At 39.3% G+C, this 17,062-nt stretch overlaps 1 protein-coding gene across 7 annotated transcripts; it reads left to right on the top strand.

Annotated features, from left to right (window-relative positions):
* The first annotated feature begins 288 nt into the window (after window positions 1–288).
* Window positions 289–17,062, top strand: Znf655 (zinc finger protein 655). Of its 7 annotated transcripts, none has more exons than XM_076839974.1 (6): window positions 289–374; window positions 1,337–1,499; window positions 2,900–2,985; window positions 3,382–3,508; window positions 12,608–12,712; window positions 13,297–17,062. In XM_076839974.1, the coding sequence occupies exons 2-6, from the start codon at window positions 1,364–1,366 to the stop codon at window positions 14,688–14,690; spliced, it is 1,848 nt and encodes a 615-aa protein (XP_076696089.1). In that variant the 5' UTR covers window positions 289–374; window positions 1,337–1,363; the 3' UTR covers window positions 14,691–17,062. The 7 variants fall into 7 exon arrangements, with proteins under 7 accessions (XP_076696089.1, XP_076696094.1, XP_076696095.1 ...); XM_076839977.1 differs by lacking the exon at window positions 289–374 and adding an exon at window positions 385–567; XM_076839975.1 differs by lacking the exon at window positions 289–374 and adding an exon at window positions 385–581.

Raw genomic sequence — 17,062 nt, 5'->3', positions numbered from 1 at the left:
TCCCTGCGGGGAGTCCGAAGGGTCGGCTGGCGTCTGAGAAGGGCCGGTGGGGGGCGCTTTCCCAACGTCTGTCGCAGTCATAGGTGGTGTGATGGCTAAAAGCGCCCATCAGGTGAGTGCGACCGCAGAAGGACGAAGAAAAATCATATGAGAGAGGGTTATGGCCCTTACTAGAGTTCCCACTCCCCTATCCAGGACCCTCATCCAACGGCACCATCCGGGGCTCTCATCCGGGGCCTTTCTTTCGTCGCCGGAAGTGAAAACGAGAAGCGCCAGCCTCCGGGTTGTCTAGAGCGGTCCCGGAAAGGCTGGCGCGGCTACGCGAACGAGGGTGTTCGTGACGGGACTGTCGTTAGGTCCGCCTCTCTGCTCGGGTGAGTCCCCCGGAAGCCGTTCTCGCGTCTCCGTGGGAGCGGCCTGTTGTTTCGCTTCCCCAGGAGGAGGAGGCGGCCCCGGCCGGGACTGAAGGCTGTTCCCGTCTCTAGGAGCGCGCGGGGGCCTGTTTCTCGTCGGTCCTGGTTCTCCCGGAAGCCCGGCGCGGACTGAGGGCCCCGCGGTCAGAACTCGGTGTCCGTGCCTTGGTGTGAGCGGGGTCCGTATGGCCCGCTTCGCCTTTTTTGGGATTCTGTTTTCGCCTAAAAGGGAAGTGGGAGGAGGGCAGCATTAGGCGAGGCCTTTCGCGCACCAAGCTAGGAGCCTGGCGAGGGCCCTAAACCGGGTTGTGGAAGGAGGACGTAACCCTGTGGCGTCCTTGGGTTTGAAGGACACTAGTTAAACCTCTTTGAGTCTCAGGTCTTCTGTATGTTCCTCTCAGACTGCCCGCCCAGTCGGACCAAGGGTCTGACCCCAAAAGTGGAGTTTTATTATTCATTAGGCCTGTTCAGTAATTCAAGTGGGCTGTCGTCGTTACCAACATTATTCCTAAGGGGCCTCCTTTAGAAAACAATGAGTAATCACAACGAGCATGTTTCGCTGAGTACGAATTTGAGACTCCAAAACAAGGTTGTACATTTAAATCTTTAAACTCTCTACAGGAAGCTTTACAACATTCGCTTGTAGTATATATATATTTTTTTTCTTAATGAAATCCTATAAGTTCAGATTTAGTGGATTTCAAATACACCTATGAACCAGGACCTAATGATTTGGATCTTAAGTATCTGAAACTGAGTAATATCTGTTTTTCTTTGTGTTGTTTATTTGGAGTGGGTAATCGTTGTTAACTAGTTTGTATTGAGTACCTACAGTGTGTAAGATACTTAGCTAAGTCTAGAGGATATAAATCGATGTGATGTTTTAATGTATTGCAATAATTTCTCCTAATCTCACCCTGCAGTGATGGTCATTGTCCTCCAGAACAGGGATGGAGGAAATATCGGCCCAGGAAGCAGCAGGATCACCAAGGGTCCAGTTTCAGCCTTTGGAGACACAGTCTGAGTGTTTTCCCCCAGAACCTCAGTTCCTGCAGGACACCGACATGGAACAGGGACTCACTGGGGGTAAGGCAGAGATAGCATTTATAACCAGGAGAATGGGAGTGTAGAGAGTCTCCTGGGCGTGCCAGGGTGAGGCCAGGAACTTGAATAAGAATTATCCCCTAGAGGGAGGACTGGAAGGGACAGATGTGGCTCAGATCATTCTTAGTTTGGACCTCTTGGTTAAAAATTATTCTTCTTTCTTTTTTCTTCTTTCTTTCTCTCATTTTTAGTATTGGGGATTGAACCCAGGGATGCTTTACCACTGAGCTACATCCCTAATCCATTTTACTTTTTATTTCGAGACAGGGTCTCCTAAATTGCTAGGTTTCACTGAGTTGAAGGATCTCCTTAAGTTGCTGAGGTTGGCCTGGAATTTGCGAATCCTCCTGCCTTAGTCTCCTGAGTCACTGGGATTACAGGCATGCACCACTGTGCTCAGCTCATCTTTCTTTAATAAGCAGAGTGGTAGTTATTCATTCTGTTCTGGGTGTTTGTCTTTCAGACAACCCTCACTTCATCCCACTTAATACATCCAAAATAATTTCTAAGATTTGTTGCTTTTGCCATATCTCACAATCCTTGCTTGGCTCTCACTTCCTCTTAGATCCAGGACCTTTCCCTTCCCCTATTCACTTTACTTGCTTTGCCTCTTGCCTTTCTGTTGCAGCTGCAGTGTTTGTGACTAATCTAACTTAATTCGTTGGTTGAGCACAATGCCTGTTTGAATGCATATGTGTTATATATTGACTGTAGAGTCATATTGTTATCTATAGATAGATTGTCAAGACTTTTTTTTTTTCCTTTGTTTTTTGAGAATTATGTCTTAGATTGCTGTGGCCAGCTTCAGTGCCTGAAACACTTGTGTGTTGCAACATAGATTGCACCATAGGGTGTAGGGTGCTGTGGGGCATTATGGGAGTGTGGAAAGGATTGTGAAGAAAGAGGGCCATTCCTTGTTCCTGGGAGCCTAACACACTGGTTGCAGAGACAGTGCCCATTCATAAAAGAGAGAGGCTTAATGGAATTTATAGAGCAGTGTCTGGTAAAGTGTCAGAAGTCTTTTAAATAACCTTGGCCCTGGATAAGTCATTACAAGTCTTTATGCTTTGCTTTGCCCCTCTATAGAACAGGTATAATGTTTGTTCTTCTGTGAGAGCAATATCATGTCAAGGGGTTAAAGTAAAATAGGAGGATTTCTAATAAAATCCTGTATCACAGGTCTAAACATGTGTGAGTAGGGCATGAAGTACTGTGCAGGAGCAGAGTAGACACACCCATTGCTTGATAAATGTTCATTGGTTTTACTAGAATATTGATGTAAAGGAGGTCCCACTGACACCCCTTGGGCTAGAGAGGCCTCTTCTGAAAGGGAGCCCTGGGGAGGGGCTGCTCTCACTCTTGGCTCCTTTCTCCTCCTTCAGCTCCACCTGTTCCCCAGGTGCCTGCTCTTCCCCACGAGGGAAGCCCAGGAGACCAGGCAGCTGCGCTGCTGACAGCCAGGTACCAGGTGAGCTGAGGAACCCTCTGCTTTTCCTCAGGGGCTCTTGCTGCTGATATGAGTGTGACTACTCCCTCATCCCATCCATTAATCCTTGCCTAGAATTTTTTTTTTCAATAGCAGACCCCCCGATTTGGGAACTGGTCCTCTTCAGAGATCTGCACTTTACACAAAACACTTTTCCATCTCCCCAATACCTGAGCAGACCTTCTTTGACCCTGGTCCTATGGTGACCACTTACGCGATATTTAAGGGTTATGGGATTTATTCCCTAGGTTCTAATCTGTTCTCCCTCCTCCCTAATGTAAATACACACTGGATGCCCTCTCTGTCATCATCCTCATTTTCTGGCCATGGTGCTACAGTGGCCTCATTCCCCAGAGCAGCCAGAATGTGTTATTTCAGGAGTTTGTGACATTCGAGGATGTGGCTGTGCACCTTACTCGAGAGGAATGGGGATGCCTGGACCCTGTTCAGAGGGACCTCTACAGAGAAGTGATGTTAGAGAATTATGAGAACGTGGTCTCACTGGGTAAGGACCGTCTTTCTTATTTCTCAATTTATCTGTTTCTGAGGAGGTGTGAGGTTTCTGAGAAGGTCAGTAGGGTGTGGCTCAGATTTCAGTTTTTTTTTTCCCCCCTGGGGAATTGAACTCAGGGGGGCTTTACCACTGAGCTACATCCCCAGTCCTTTTAAGTTTTTTAGAAACAGAGACTTTTTTTTTTTTTTTTTTTTACCCCCAGGCAGGTGGGCACCAGGGATTGAACCCAAGGGTGCTTAACCACTGAGCCACATCCCTAACCCTTTTATTTTTTATTTTGAGTCAGGGTCTCACTAGGTTACTTACACCTTGCTAAATTGCTAAGACTGGCTTTGAACCTGCGATCCTCCTGCCTTAGCCTCCCCAGACCTGAGATTACAGGCGTGTGCCACCATGCCTGGCTAGAGACAGGTTCTTACTAAATTGCTCAGGGTCTCACTAAGTTGTTGAAGCTGGCCTTGAACCTGAGATCCTCTTGCCTCAACCCTCTGAGTAACTGGGATTACAAGGCATGCACTACTGTGCCTGGCAGATTTCAGTTCTTATAACTTTTGAATTTTCTATTTTTAAGGTTTGGCTCCTGAGGGATGGTAATTAAGATTCCTTTGGGGTGTCAAGAGGATACATTCTGCTTCTTATCCCCAGTTCATGTTTCATGGGACTTTTTATTGCCTGTTAGCAAAGAAAAACTTGCTTGTGCTTTGCTTAAGTTCTCACCTTATCTTTCTTTTTCTGTTTTTGTGAGATACTCTAGAGCAGCCTCCCAACCCCCAACTAGATTCTTTGCTTTTGGTATTTCAGTGTCCCCATACCTGAGATTTTTCTCATTTTCGTAGGAAGAAGTATCTTTCTAAAAGATAGACTAGGGCTGGGGAAGTATTTCAGTAGTAGTGCTCTTGCTCAGCATGTGCAAGGTCCTAGGTTCCATCTCCCTACCAGGGCCAAGACCTCAGCTCCTCTCTTTCTGATACTTTATATCCAACCTGTTAACTGTTTATAGTATATCCAAATTTAGCCACTGTTAACTGCATTCACAGGTACTTCCTTGTGCAAGCCACCATTATGCCTCCCTGGAGTACTGCATAATTTCAAAAGAGTTTCCCTGTTTCTACATACCTTCAGTTTATTCTTATCACAGCATCCTGAGTAGCCCTTTAAAAATATAAATCAAATCAAGTCACTTTTCTGCTTGAAGACTTGCAGTGAGTCCATATTTCATGTAAATAAAAGACTTTCAGAGTACCTCAGCGATCTTGCCTCCCATTACCTTTTTTCTCATCTCCTCTGTCTTCTCCTTTTTGTTGAGTAGTCAATTCATCTCTAGTCAGGCAAATTTAAGAGACTTTGCTTAAAAGCATGACTCACTATAAATTCATTCCAGTGAGTCACCTAGATGGTAATCCCAAGTAACCACGCCCAGGGCAACAGAAGTCTTAGATGTTTACCCCACCTTAGTGGGATAATTGAACTGTCTTTCTTTTGGCATTTTGAGTGGTGTAGTAGGAGTGAGGATTAGGCAGCCTTATAGCACTGTTGAGGGGCATCAGTGGGGAGTTGTTGGCAATCTCCTTGATGAGCAGTTCCTTATTTCCCAGTCTTCTTCTGTACTCTGTGTGTGTATACACACATTTGTTTACTCATAGCTTTTTTTCTTTTCTCTCTCTCTCTCTTTTTTCCTTTTGCTTTGCCTGTTTGGGTGGTGGCATCTAGCACATTTCTTTATTTCCCAGATTACACACAGGATTCAAGAGGCCTTCTTACCTGCGGGGTGGCAGTCTGCCCACTGGGAAAGTTTTTAGTGTGTTTTCCATTCCTGGCTCTTTGATCTTTATAGGCATACTTCTTCGCCTTCCCATCACCCGGATTCATTGTGTGAATTCCTGCCCAGCCCTGAGTCATACCCAGGCAAGTGCTTTCTCTGGAGAAACACTTGCAGTTCTTACAGCAGGAATCTCCAAGAGATGGTGGCCCAAGTATCGGATTTCCATCGGTAGTGCTCGGCCATGCTCGGAAACTCCTTTTCCAGGATTGTAAGATAATAAACTTGATTAATTGGATTAGATGCTTCCCGGAGTGCCACCACTATGTAAAATTACAGTTCTTCAAATGAGCTTTGTTAAATTTCTAATATAAGGGGCAAAAGAAACCCTTTCTTTGCAAACAGATGGATTTTTGAACCTAGTTCGTTTAGAAACCATGCTTGGTGGTCATTTGCATATGTTCTGAGAAACTAAAAAGTTCAACCCCATCTCTTCAGTTATGGTCTTTTCCTGTGGTTTTAGAGTGTGGAATATGTGCTCTGTGTAGCCCCTTTGCTGTAGTAAACATGACCTGCCCCTCGTGTTCCTCACACTTTTGTGAACCTTTGTCTTTCTTCATTTTTAACATAATTTTCTCCTTCAAGGGCCTGCCTTCTTCCCCTTGATTCTTTGTGGCACTATATAGATTGATGTATTTATATTAGCTTTGCTGATTAAGTATTCCTTTGTTCCTTAGAACTATTCTCTTTTTTTGTATGGGGGATTGAACCTGGGGACACTTTACCTCTAGGCTACATTTCCTGTCCTTTTTAGTTTTTATTTTGAGACAAGGCTTTGCTAATTTGCTGAGGCTGGCCTTGAATTTGTGATCCTGCCTCAGCTTCCCGGAGTGCTGGGATTACAGGTGTGCACCACAGTGCTACCAACTCCTTAGAACTATTTTTAATGGAGGGGAAGTGGGAGGGCCAAAGAATTAAATCTATTTCAGGGCATCAAAAAGAATGTATATTTAATACGTTTGTAAATTGTAAAGTGATATACATAATTGTAAACTGTTAATTTTACCTAATAATTACAGAATTTCCAACAGTTAACCTGTCTATTTTTTGGAGTAAAGAAACTTTGTAGCAGTTTATTGCAATCATATAGCACAATATGCCATGAAGCTGAACTTCATCCCATTTCCTCTTTCATTTCTGCACACACAGTGCATGCATGCACACTGACAGTACCAGACACACAACAAGAAACCCTCTTACTCAACCTGCTTTTGTGACCAAGTTAGTAGCATCTCTAGCAATTATTTTTACGGTCCCTGAGAAGTAATTTTCATATTTGTGGGTTCAGCACATTCAAAATTAAGTTATATATTTATTAATTTTACTTACTGTTTAGGGTTGTAACATATAAAGACTTTATGATTATTCCCTGATTTAGCAGTCCCACTGTCTAGTTTATCTCTCTTACCTCTGGCAGTAGCTCTGAACTATATTTGACACAGTCATAAGAACTTTGGTCCTTCGGTTATGTGCTTCTACTAGATAGTAAATATATAAACTATAAATGACTGAGTAAAAAAGAAGAAGAATATTCTTATTATCAAATTTAAAAAGAAGCATGTTCTGTTGAAGTGAATGAATAAATGGTTTAAGGATTGTACCCAAAGAGAGGTGACCTGTGAATGAGTTCTTGAGATTCAGGCCCAGAAAGGGCAGGATTGCATTCCACTTGGGTCATGGTAGATGCCCTGTTAGATAATGGTGTTAGAAACATTCTTGTCAGAATTTTTGATGAAGATAAATAAGTCTATAGATCTTGAATGTTTTGTACATACCAGTTGCTTTTTGAACTTGATGCCATGGAGGAAACAGTAATTTTGCACAGAATGTTTTTTACTGTCATGGCTATTTACCATTTACTGAGCAGACAATGTGTTACTAGGTATTTTATATATATATCTCATTTAGACCTTAGCATAATCCTGTTTATAGAGGATATTATCCTTACTTTATATCTGAGAAAATTGAGGCCCAGGAAAGTTAAGTGATTTTTGCAGGATCAGTGATGGGCTTGGGACACAGTTCTGTTTCAAGCCTATGCTCTTTTTTTCCCCTGGTACCAGGATTTAAAGCCCTGGGGGGCACTTGACCACTGAGCCACATTCCCAGCTCTTTAAAATATTTTATTTGGAGACAGGGTCTCTCTAAATTGCTGAGGCAGGTTTTGAACTTGTGGTCCTCCTGCATCAGCCTCCCCAGCCACTGGGATTATAGGCATGCACCACCATGCCTAGTGCCTATGTTCTTTTTGGTGTTTCAGGCCATTAGGTCAATAAATTCAAACACATATGGCATTTTTTTTTTTTTTTTTTTTTTGTATTTTTAATGGTTGTCTATTTTGAATGGCAAGAAAACCTCAAAATAGCTGTGATAAATTAGATAAACAGGCCAGTTTGTACAGTTCAGAACCAGGAAGAATATGCATTCAAGAGACAAAGCCATTTAGGGATTCTTTTCAGCACAATAGGTGTCTACAAAAGAATGCTATTGCTGAGGAAAGATTTTATTTGCATATTTATTAAGGATCAAGAAGAAAAACATGAAGATTCCAGATGGCTAAAGTCTTAGCACAACTCTGATAAGAGCAATAAACCAAATAATAAGGTAAATTCTAAATGTTATTTTTAAAGGCAGTTTAGAATAAATCTCATTTAAAAACTCTCAAATGAAAAAGGTAAAAAGGTTTGAATAGAAAATTGAGATACTAAATAAAAGTATAAATAATTTATTTTTTAAGAAAAATATATTTTTTTTACCTGTAGTTGGACACAATACCTTTATTTTATTTATTTATTTTTATGTGATGCTGAGGATCGAACCCAGTGCCTTGCACTCGCGCGCTAGGCGAGTGCTCTACCGCTGAGCCCGAGTTATAATTTTAAATAGGAAAAAATTTAAAGCAAGTGCATGGTTAGAAAGCATAGTGTTTTGGGGCTGGGGTTGTAGCTCAGTGGTGGAGTGCTTGCATAGCATGTGTGAAGCACTGGGTTCTATTCTCAGTACCACATATAAAGAAATTAAATAAAGGTCCATCAACAACTAAAAAATATATATAAAGAAAAAAAAAGAAAGCATAGTGTTTCAAGTTAAAATTGTAGAAAAAGGCATTCAGGTCATTGGCAAGAAAACCTACCATTAATGCTTTCTGTGACAGGCAGTATTGATAGATGGACAAACTATGGATTGTGGAACCAAACATTGATTCTGTTTACCAACTGTGATATGTTGACCAAATTATTTAATCCACACTTGGTTTCTTCATCTATAAAACATGAAAAATAATGTCTACTTTTCTGGGTTATGCTGAGGATTAAATTGTACATATTATATAAATTAAGTTGTATATTTTAAATGTGTATAAGTATCTGGTTTATGCTAGTTATTTCAGTTTTTTGGAAAGCACAGCAAGTGATATGAGCTATAGAAGAGATTTACTAATCCAAATAAAAATTTAGGAACATACTCAAATTATTTCTTTATAGTGGAATTTTCTCAAATTGGACATTGGTTAGATTTTTGCCTGGGAGTTTGAATTTTTATTATAAGAGATTTGTGTGTCATTAAGATGAAATGATCTTGTAGATCCCTTTTAGTTAAAATTTCTGTGATTCCAAAATCTTAGGATCTTGGCTCTCCATGTTTTATTCTAATTACCCCCCCCCTCTTTTTTTTTTTTTTTTTTAAGTTTTACCTTTTTCTCTACTGTAAATATGGTGGTCTTCTGTTTGTTTGTTTTTCCATATGTATTTTTGAGGGAGGGATGGGTTTCACTTCACAATTGTTTCCTCCTTTCCTTTTGGGTACTGGGGATTAAACCCAGGGGTGCTTTACCCTGCTGAGCTATATCCCCAGTCCTTTTTGTTTTTTTTATTTTGAGACCAGAGTCTTGCTAAATTGCCGGGGCTGGCCTTGAACTTGTACTCTTCTTGCTTTAGCCTCCCAAGTGCCTGCGATTACAGGTCTCTGCCACTGTGCCTAGCACAATTATTATTTTTTTTCTAGTAGAATGTTTAAAAGACAGTTTTTTTTTTTTTTTTTGCTGGTGTAGCAGATATCAGGGATTGAACCCAGGAGTGCTTTACCACTGAGCTAAGTCCCCAGCCCTTTTAAAATTTTAATACAGGCTCTCACTAAGTTGCTTAGGGCTTCACTAAATTGCTGAGGCTGACTTCAAACTTGTTATCCTCCTGCTTCAGTGTCTTGAGTTGCTGGGATTATAGGCCTGCACCTGTAATCTTGGCATCTAAAAGCCAGATTCTGAAATAACACTGAATTTGAATCTTAACTTTCTTCATCACTTATTTTGACTTGGGGAAGTTACTTAGACTTCTCAGAATCTTAGTATTTCCATTTGTTCAGCGAGAAAAATAATAGTTTCTGTCTCATAAAATTATGGTGAGTGTTAAATGAATGAAAACTTATAAAGCTCCTGGCATGGTACTTTATACCTTCTGAATTCTTAGTAAACCTTAATACTTAGACTAAAAGTCAACTATATAAGTATAATCAATCTCAAACTATTTTTTAGTAAACCTTAATACTTAGACTAAAAGTCAACTATATAAGTATAATCAATCTCAAACTATTTTTCTCTTCTGTAGTTTTAAAAAAAATATTTTTAGTTATAGATGGACATAATAACTTTACATTCTTATATTACCTTAAACATGAGTCTAAAATCAGATACCTTACTCGGTACGTGGCACATGCCTGTGTTCCCAGCAGCTCAGGATACCGAGGCAGGAGGATTGCAAATTCAAAGCCAGCCTTAGAAACTTAACAAGGCCCTAAGCAACTCAGCAAGACTGTTTCTGAATTCCAATTTGGGATTAATAGAGTCAGTTCTTTTCAAAACATACAAACAAGGGCTGGGTATGTGGCTCAGTGATAAAGTGCCCCTGGATTCCATCCCCCATAGAACAACAACAAAAAAATCAGATTAACTTCATCCCACATGAAAACATCCTTTTATTGTGCATTTGTATTTTAAATGTAACTGTAGAGTAAATAACCAAAATGTGTTTCGGTTATTAGATACTGAGAAACACCTTAATAAATACCTCAAAGTTAGATGTTACAAATTATGTTATTAAAATTCCAAGGAGGATCGGGGCTTGGGATGTAGCTCAGTGGTATAGCACTTGCCTAGCATGTGTTTGCAGCTCTGAGTTCAGTCCCTAGCAGGGAAAAATAAGAATTCTGAATACAATATTTGTTCCTCTCTGCACACCTTGACTTAAGCTTTCATATCTTTCTCTTTTGAGGGAGGGATGCTGGAGAGCAAGCCCAGGGCCTTGTGAATTGTAGACAAGTGCTCTACCACTGGGCTACATTCTCATCCCAGCAAAACTATTTTATTTGATGTGAAAGAGCTTAATTTACTGAGTCCAAAAGAACTGACTCTTATTAATCCTTAGCTGGAATTCAGAAACAGTAAGTGCCTTTCATGGCTCTGTTTTGATTTCTTTGCTCATAGGCTCTTATATGGGGTCTTAAAGGGCAGCTGTTGTTTATGATATTTTCCAGGCCCAGTGCCATTTTTATATAAGTTGGTAGCTGTTCACATGTTGATATATGGGCACAAAGTTGGGATAAGATAGGTGTTGCTTCTTAATCAAAAGAATTGCAAGATAACATGGTCCCTGCTATCAAAGAGTTTATAAATTGGGCTGGGGTTGTGGCTCAGTGGTAGAGCACTTGCCTAGCATGTGTGAGGCCCTGGGTTTAATCCTTAGCACCACATAAAGATAAATAAAGGTACGCCAAAAAATATTGAAAAAAAAAAGTATAAATCAAGTGAGGATAATAATGCCTGAAACCAATTTTTAAGAATGTAGCCAGGTGCACACGCCTTTAAATTCCAGCACCTTGGGAGGCTGAGGCAGGAGGATCACAAGTTCAGAGCAGCTTCAGCAACTTAAGGAGACCCCAAGCAACGAAGCAAGACCTTGCCTCAAAAATAAATAAATAAATAAATAAATAAATAAATAAATAAATAGGGTTGAGGATGTGGCTCAATTGTTAAGTGCTCCTTGGTTCAATCCCTGGTACCAAAAAAAAAAAAATCGATAAACAATATTATACGGTGGCATGTCAAGATAAGGGGAACAAATAATAAGTTTTGTAGAGACGAGGGCTTGAGCAAGACCTTGCATGTGTGCTACTAGACATTTACCAAGGCCAGCACATATAAAAACAGCCTTTTTTTTTTTGATACTATCAAAGTTCTGTTCCCTTAGAAGCAGACTGTTTGTTGTTTTAGCATTGAAAGAGATCTTAAACCATTATGCAAGCCATAGAAGACCATTTTATGTTTGAATGCACTTTTATTGTATTTTTTCTCATTGTATGGTATTGTAGTTAGTTGTTTATAGCTGTCTCTGCAGTTGGAGTGTGAGGTTCTTGAGAACTTTCAGGGGATGGACCTTTTATGTGGGTTCTCCATCTCCATTCTCTCTATATAAGGGGCACTTCATAAATGCTTGTTGGGTAAAGAATAATGTACAGTAATACTAATGGGTAAGGATATTCTTTTGTTTTCCCTCATATGCACTGGAATTGTTTTTTTCCTTTATTTTTAAGAAAATTGAGTTGTAATATTTGTATATCTTGGATACATTTATGTAATGTCAGGAAAATAAGCCTTTCCATCTTTTCAAATATTAATCATTTTTATGTGTTAGGAAATTCATTCTCTTCTAGTCATTTTGAAATATGGATTATTTTAACCTATGGGTACCCTACTTTGCTAAAGAAGTAATTCCTCCTTTTTTGTGTCTTGGTGCTCCTTATTGAGCATCTTCTAATTGTTTCCTGAGATTGGTCCTTTGAATAGCTAATCTTTGTTTATTCTGTTGTTACAATTTAGCTCACTAGCAGCAGCAGGTGCTTGGGTTTCACCTTTCTCCAGTGAGCAAAATGATGTTTTGATGACCTCCATTTGATACTTGTAAACCAAGTCTAATACAAAGATTGATCTTTAGGTCACAGATAATGGTAATGATAACTTCTATGATGACAGGTTCATCCCCATGCACAAATTCCCTTGTCTGAAGAGGGTTTAAATGAATATTGTTGCTCACAAATTATCAACTTACCCTTAACATACCTCTTTCTGGAGCACAGATTTGCCTTCCTTACTTCCCAGGCTTTTCTAACTAATGTCTTCTCAGAACTTACCTTTTCTCTATTAATCACGAGTTAAAAGAAAAAGAGGCTGGTTTAGCATCTGGGGGTAAATTGCCACATCCCATTTCCTTCTCTATGAGCAGGATTTCCAATTTCCAAGCCTGATGGGATCTCCCAGCTGGAACAAAATCAACAAGTCTTTGATCTGGACATTAAGAATAGAGAAGTCTTAAAAGATGACTGCTCAGGTGAGTAAGGCAGAATCAATCAGATGGAATTAGTAGGGAAGTGAAGTCCACGTGTTGAGCCATGTTGTGGCTGCATTGGTACTCAAAACAAAGAGCTCTGCCTGTCCCAGAATGGAGAGCTCCTGCCTCTCTTTTTGATGTGGGGGGTTTGCTGGGAATTGAACTCAGGGCCTCATGCATGCTAGGCAGAGTTCCTGCCTTTCCTTGTAGTTTCCATTGACCCTTTGTATTTGTTTAGCCCCTTATGCACAAGTTGTCCTAGGTCCCATTCAAGTTGCTTATCTAAAATTCTTTTGGAAGAATTTTATTATTACCTCCTTTGAAAAACCTTAACTGATTATCTTCTTACTCTGCTGGATATTCTATCTATTCCTACCCTCCCTTATCCATTTGGGTCCTACCTGACTGTTCTTGTTCATGCCCTTATGTCTGCTATTGAGATTTTGTGCCTGTTTTTTTTTTAGAGTAAATAAACTTCTCATCCTTGTAGATATTACATCATTTAGTTTCCTCCTTTCTGAGTTCTTGTTAAGCACAGGGTACTACAGATTACATTTGCATTTTCTATTTATGTGTTATATCAGATGGAGAGACCAGAGAAGAGAACAAGCTGTTGATTGCTAAGCAGAGAATTTCGGAAGAAGTACATTCATACAAAGTGAGAGTAGGAAGACTCAAACAAGATATTGCTCAAGTTCCTGAGACTAGAGAAGTATATAAATCTGAGGACAGATTAGAAAGACTTCAGGAAATCTTAAGGAAATTTCTTTTTCTGGAGAGAGAGTTTAGGCAAATAACAATCAGCAAGAAAACCTTCACCAGTGAGAAGAACAGTGAATGTAATGAACCCGAAAAAAGCTTCAGTCTGGACCCTACCCTTGATGCAGATCAGAGAGTTCTTAGAATACAGAATATTGATGATAATAAGTACGACATGAACTTTAGCCAGGACTCAGCTGCTGGTAAACATGAACATATTAACCTGACGCAGAATTTTCAGAGTAGTGAAAATAAAGAAAGCTTAATGGATCTCTCCCACCTTAGTAAATGGGAAAGCATTCCTACCACTGAGAAATCCTACAAATGTGATGCTTGTGGGAAAATCTTCCATCAGAGCTCAGCCCTTACTAGACATCAGAGAATCCATACTAGAGAGAAACCTTACAAATGTAAAGAATGTGAAAAATCTTTCAGTCAGAGCTCAAGTCTTAGTCGACATAAAAGAATACACACTAGAGAAAAATCCTATAAATGTGAAATGTCTGATAAATCCTGTGAAATATCTGATAAATCCTGTAGTCAGAGCTCAGAAGTAATTCCGCATAAGAAGAGTCACACCAAAGGCAAATCTTATAAATGTGGCAGTTGTGAAAGAGTCTTCAGTCGTAGTGTACACCTTACTCAACATCAGAGAATTCACAGAGACATGCCCTGTAAGTGTACTATTTGTGGCAGAGACTTCTGTCATACTTCATACCTAGTTGAACATCAGAGGATCCATCATCCAGAGAAATCCTATGAGTATGATGACTGTGGGTTGGCTTATGTTAAACATCAAGGAATTCGTTTCAGAGAAAAGCCCTATACATGTAGTGAATGTGGAAAAGACTTCAGATTGAATTCACATCTAATTCAGCATCAACGAATTCACACAGGAGAGAAACCACATGAATGCAATGAATGTGGAAAAGCTTTCAGTCAAACCTCATGCCTTATTCAGCATCACAAAATACACAGAAAAGAGAAAGCATATGAATGTAATGATTATGAGGAAAGTTTTAGTCATAGCTCAGATCTTACCCTGCAACAAGAGGTTCTCACCAGAGAAAAAGTCTTTGATTGCGATGCATGGGAAAAGAACTTCAGTCAGAGAGCACACGTTGTTCAACATCAAAGAATTCATACCAAAGAGAAACCTTATGAATGCGATGAACGTGGGAAGACATTTAGTCATGTTCATGCCTCATTTGATATCTGAGAGTTCACACCAGGGAGAAGTCGAGTACGTATTGAATGTGAAGCTTTCACTCGTAGCCTGACCCTTATTCAGCATGAGAGATTCTCACCACAAAGAAACCCTTTGACGATGACAAATGTTGGAAAGCTTTTAATGTTTAAATTCTTAATTGGCTCTTGCATGCCCATACCAGTGAGAATGTGGTAAATTATTTACACTATTTTCATACCTTAGTCGCAACTGGGGAAATCATACTAGAATAAAATTCCATTACTGTAATTAATGTGAAGAATTCATTAGTCAGACTACCCTGGGTCAGTATCAGATTCATGCCATGCAGAAAAGCTGTCAATGTAATAAATGTGTATGTGTGTGAAGAAATTCACTCATAACCCAACATTCAGTATTAAAGAATCTATACCAAGAGAAGTCATTTCAGTGTAGTAAACATGGCAGATACTTCCATAGATATTCATCCAGTCTTTGTCATAAGAACATTTGTACCAGATGAGAACCTAATACAATGCAGGCAGAGAAATTTGCCACTGTATTTCAGGCTTTAGCCAACCAACATCAAAGTATGGGAGATAAAGTTGTTATTATTTGTATATGAAATTGTTAGTATTTAGTTTCAATCTTTTCCATTACAGAAGCTAGACTGAACTTGATAAATGCAGTGCTGTTTTCTCATGGCATTCTTGAATTTAATAAGAGATCTAAATAGTTATGTATATTTTATTTATAGAATTCATTTAAGCTATTTTGTATTTTAACATGGTCTATACACATTTTTATTTTTCCAGAAATTGGTTGTTTATTCACAGCTTTTCTAAGATATTGTTAACACAATACACCATTGTTAAAACACTCCAACTTCTGGAAAGTAGCTCAGTTAACTTTTTTGCTGTTCTGGGCCCAAGTTCCCTCCACAACAGACTCTGGCTGTGTTTTTCTGAGGAACTTTACAGATATAACCTTTGGTTTTTCTGAATTAAGCACCTTCAGATGATGGTTTCTTAGTTTTAAGCTTTTAATCAGCTGGTATGCTATTCCTATTTTGATGTTGCTAGTCTGGTATCTTCTTTCCTAAAACAAAGCATTGTCTTTTAAGAAAATTTGATATCAATATGCAGCCAATCTATAAGAATGGGGGATTTAATCTCCCTGAGTTTGTGGCAGGCAGCTAAAACATTTTCAGGTGACATCCAAGTTTTTAGCTGCCTTGTCTGCATCCACAGCTCTCCAAAAGAGATGCTAAGGACATCAGGGAGCCAATCAGACTCCTGGTAGCCTAGCTACATTCATTCAGTGCCTGTTCTGCATGTATAAGTTTAGAATTCTTTTATATGCCTCTATTGAAGGCCAGCAAAATGCTCAGGTCTGCTTTTGATAGGGCAAACATAAATAACATAAAAAAAAAATCAGAAAACTTCATAAGGGAATACAGCCTTCCAACAAAGATGTTATGTAATATCTCTAGAGACTATTTCAAGAGTATGGCAGGTCTGTTCTTAGTAAAAATTTAACCATTAGGATTACTTTATCTGTTTGTATCCCCCACCCCCTTCAATCCAGGATAGTATTTGAAGTGTGGGGCCTTTGTGTATAATTATTTGTGTGTCATCATTTTTGTTTTCTTTTGAGAGAGGATCTCATTTTGTTGCCCAGGCTGGCCTTGAATTCCTGCACTCAAGCAAGCCTCCTGCCTCAGCCTCCTAAGTAGTTGAAACTATAGCCATGGCACTGGCTTATATTTTTGTATTTTAATAGAATCTACAGGCCCTATAAAAGAACATAGATTTTTATTTGATAAAACTGATTACAGATATTGTCTCCAGAGTTCTGGGTCACTGTCATATACCTAAAGAGTTCATAATTTTTTAGATGTGGTCAAAGCATTTTATTGTTTTTCCATCTTAAGTTTTATAACACCTTGTGAATAAAACAAGTGTTACTTAAAATTCTAGTTGTCAGTCCAGCAGTTGAGGCTTTCATTGTTCAGATGTTATAATATTCACTAGAGATCCTTAACAAATATATAAAAATAAATTGCTCTATAAGCCTTTAGTGGCTAACCTCTAGTCCAGTTCTGCCATTATATTTTGCTTCTTTGCCATCGGCAAGCTTAGAATCTCATCAGGGCAAGGTAGGGATCTAAATGAAATTGATATATAATGATCTAAATGTAAAAGCAACTGAAAAATGCATGTTTTTTTTTCTATCAAATATGTATACCCTTACTTATAGAGACCAATAGTCATCTCTGGTGACTATGTTACAGAGGATTAAGTAATACCTAAATAGCATAAAATGTAAATCACATGTATGCATTTGGTTTAGGAATGTGCTTTTGTACTTCTGCTTGAATAAAGGTGTGCTTAATATTCTGAGAA

This window comes from Callospermophilus lateralis, chromosome 19, assembly GCF_048772815.1.
Source record: "Callospermophilus lateralis isolate mCalLat2 chromosome 19, mCalLat2.hap1, whole genome shotgun sequence".
NCBI lineage: Eukaryota > Metazoa > Chordata > Mammalia > Rodentia > Sciuridae > Callospermophilus > Callospermophilus lateralis.
Note: the sequence above shows the minus strand (reverse complement) of the source record. Positions and strands in the feature narration are given on the sequence as shown.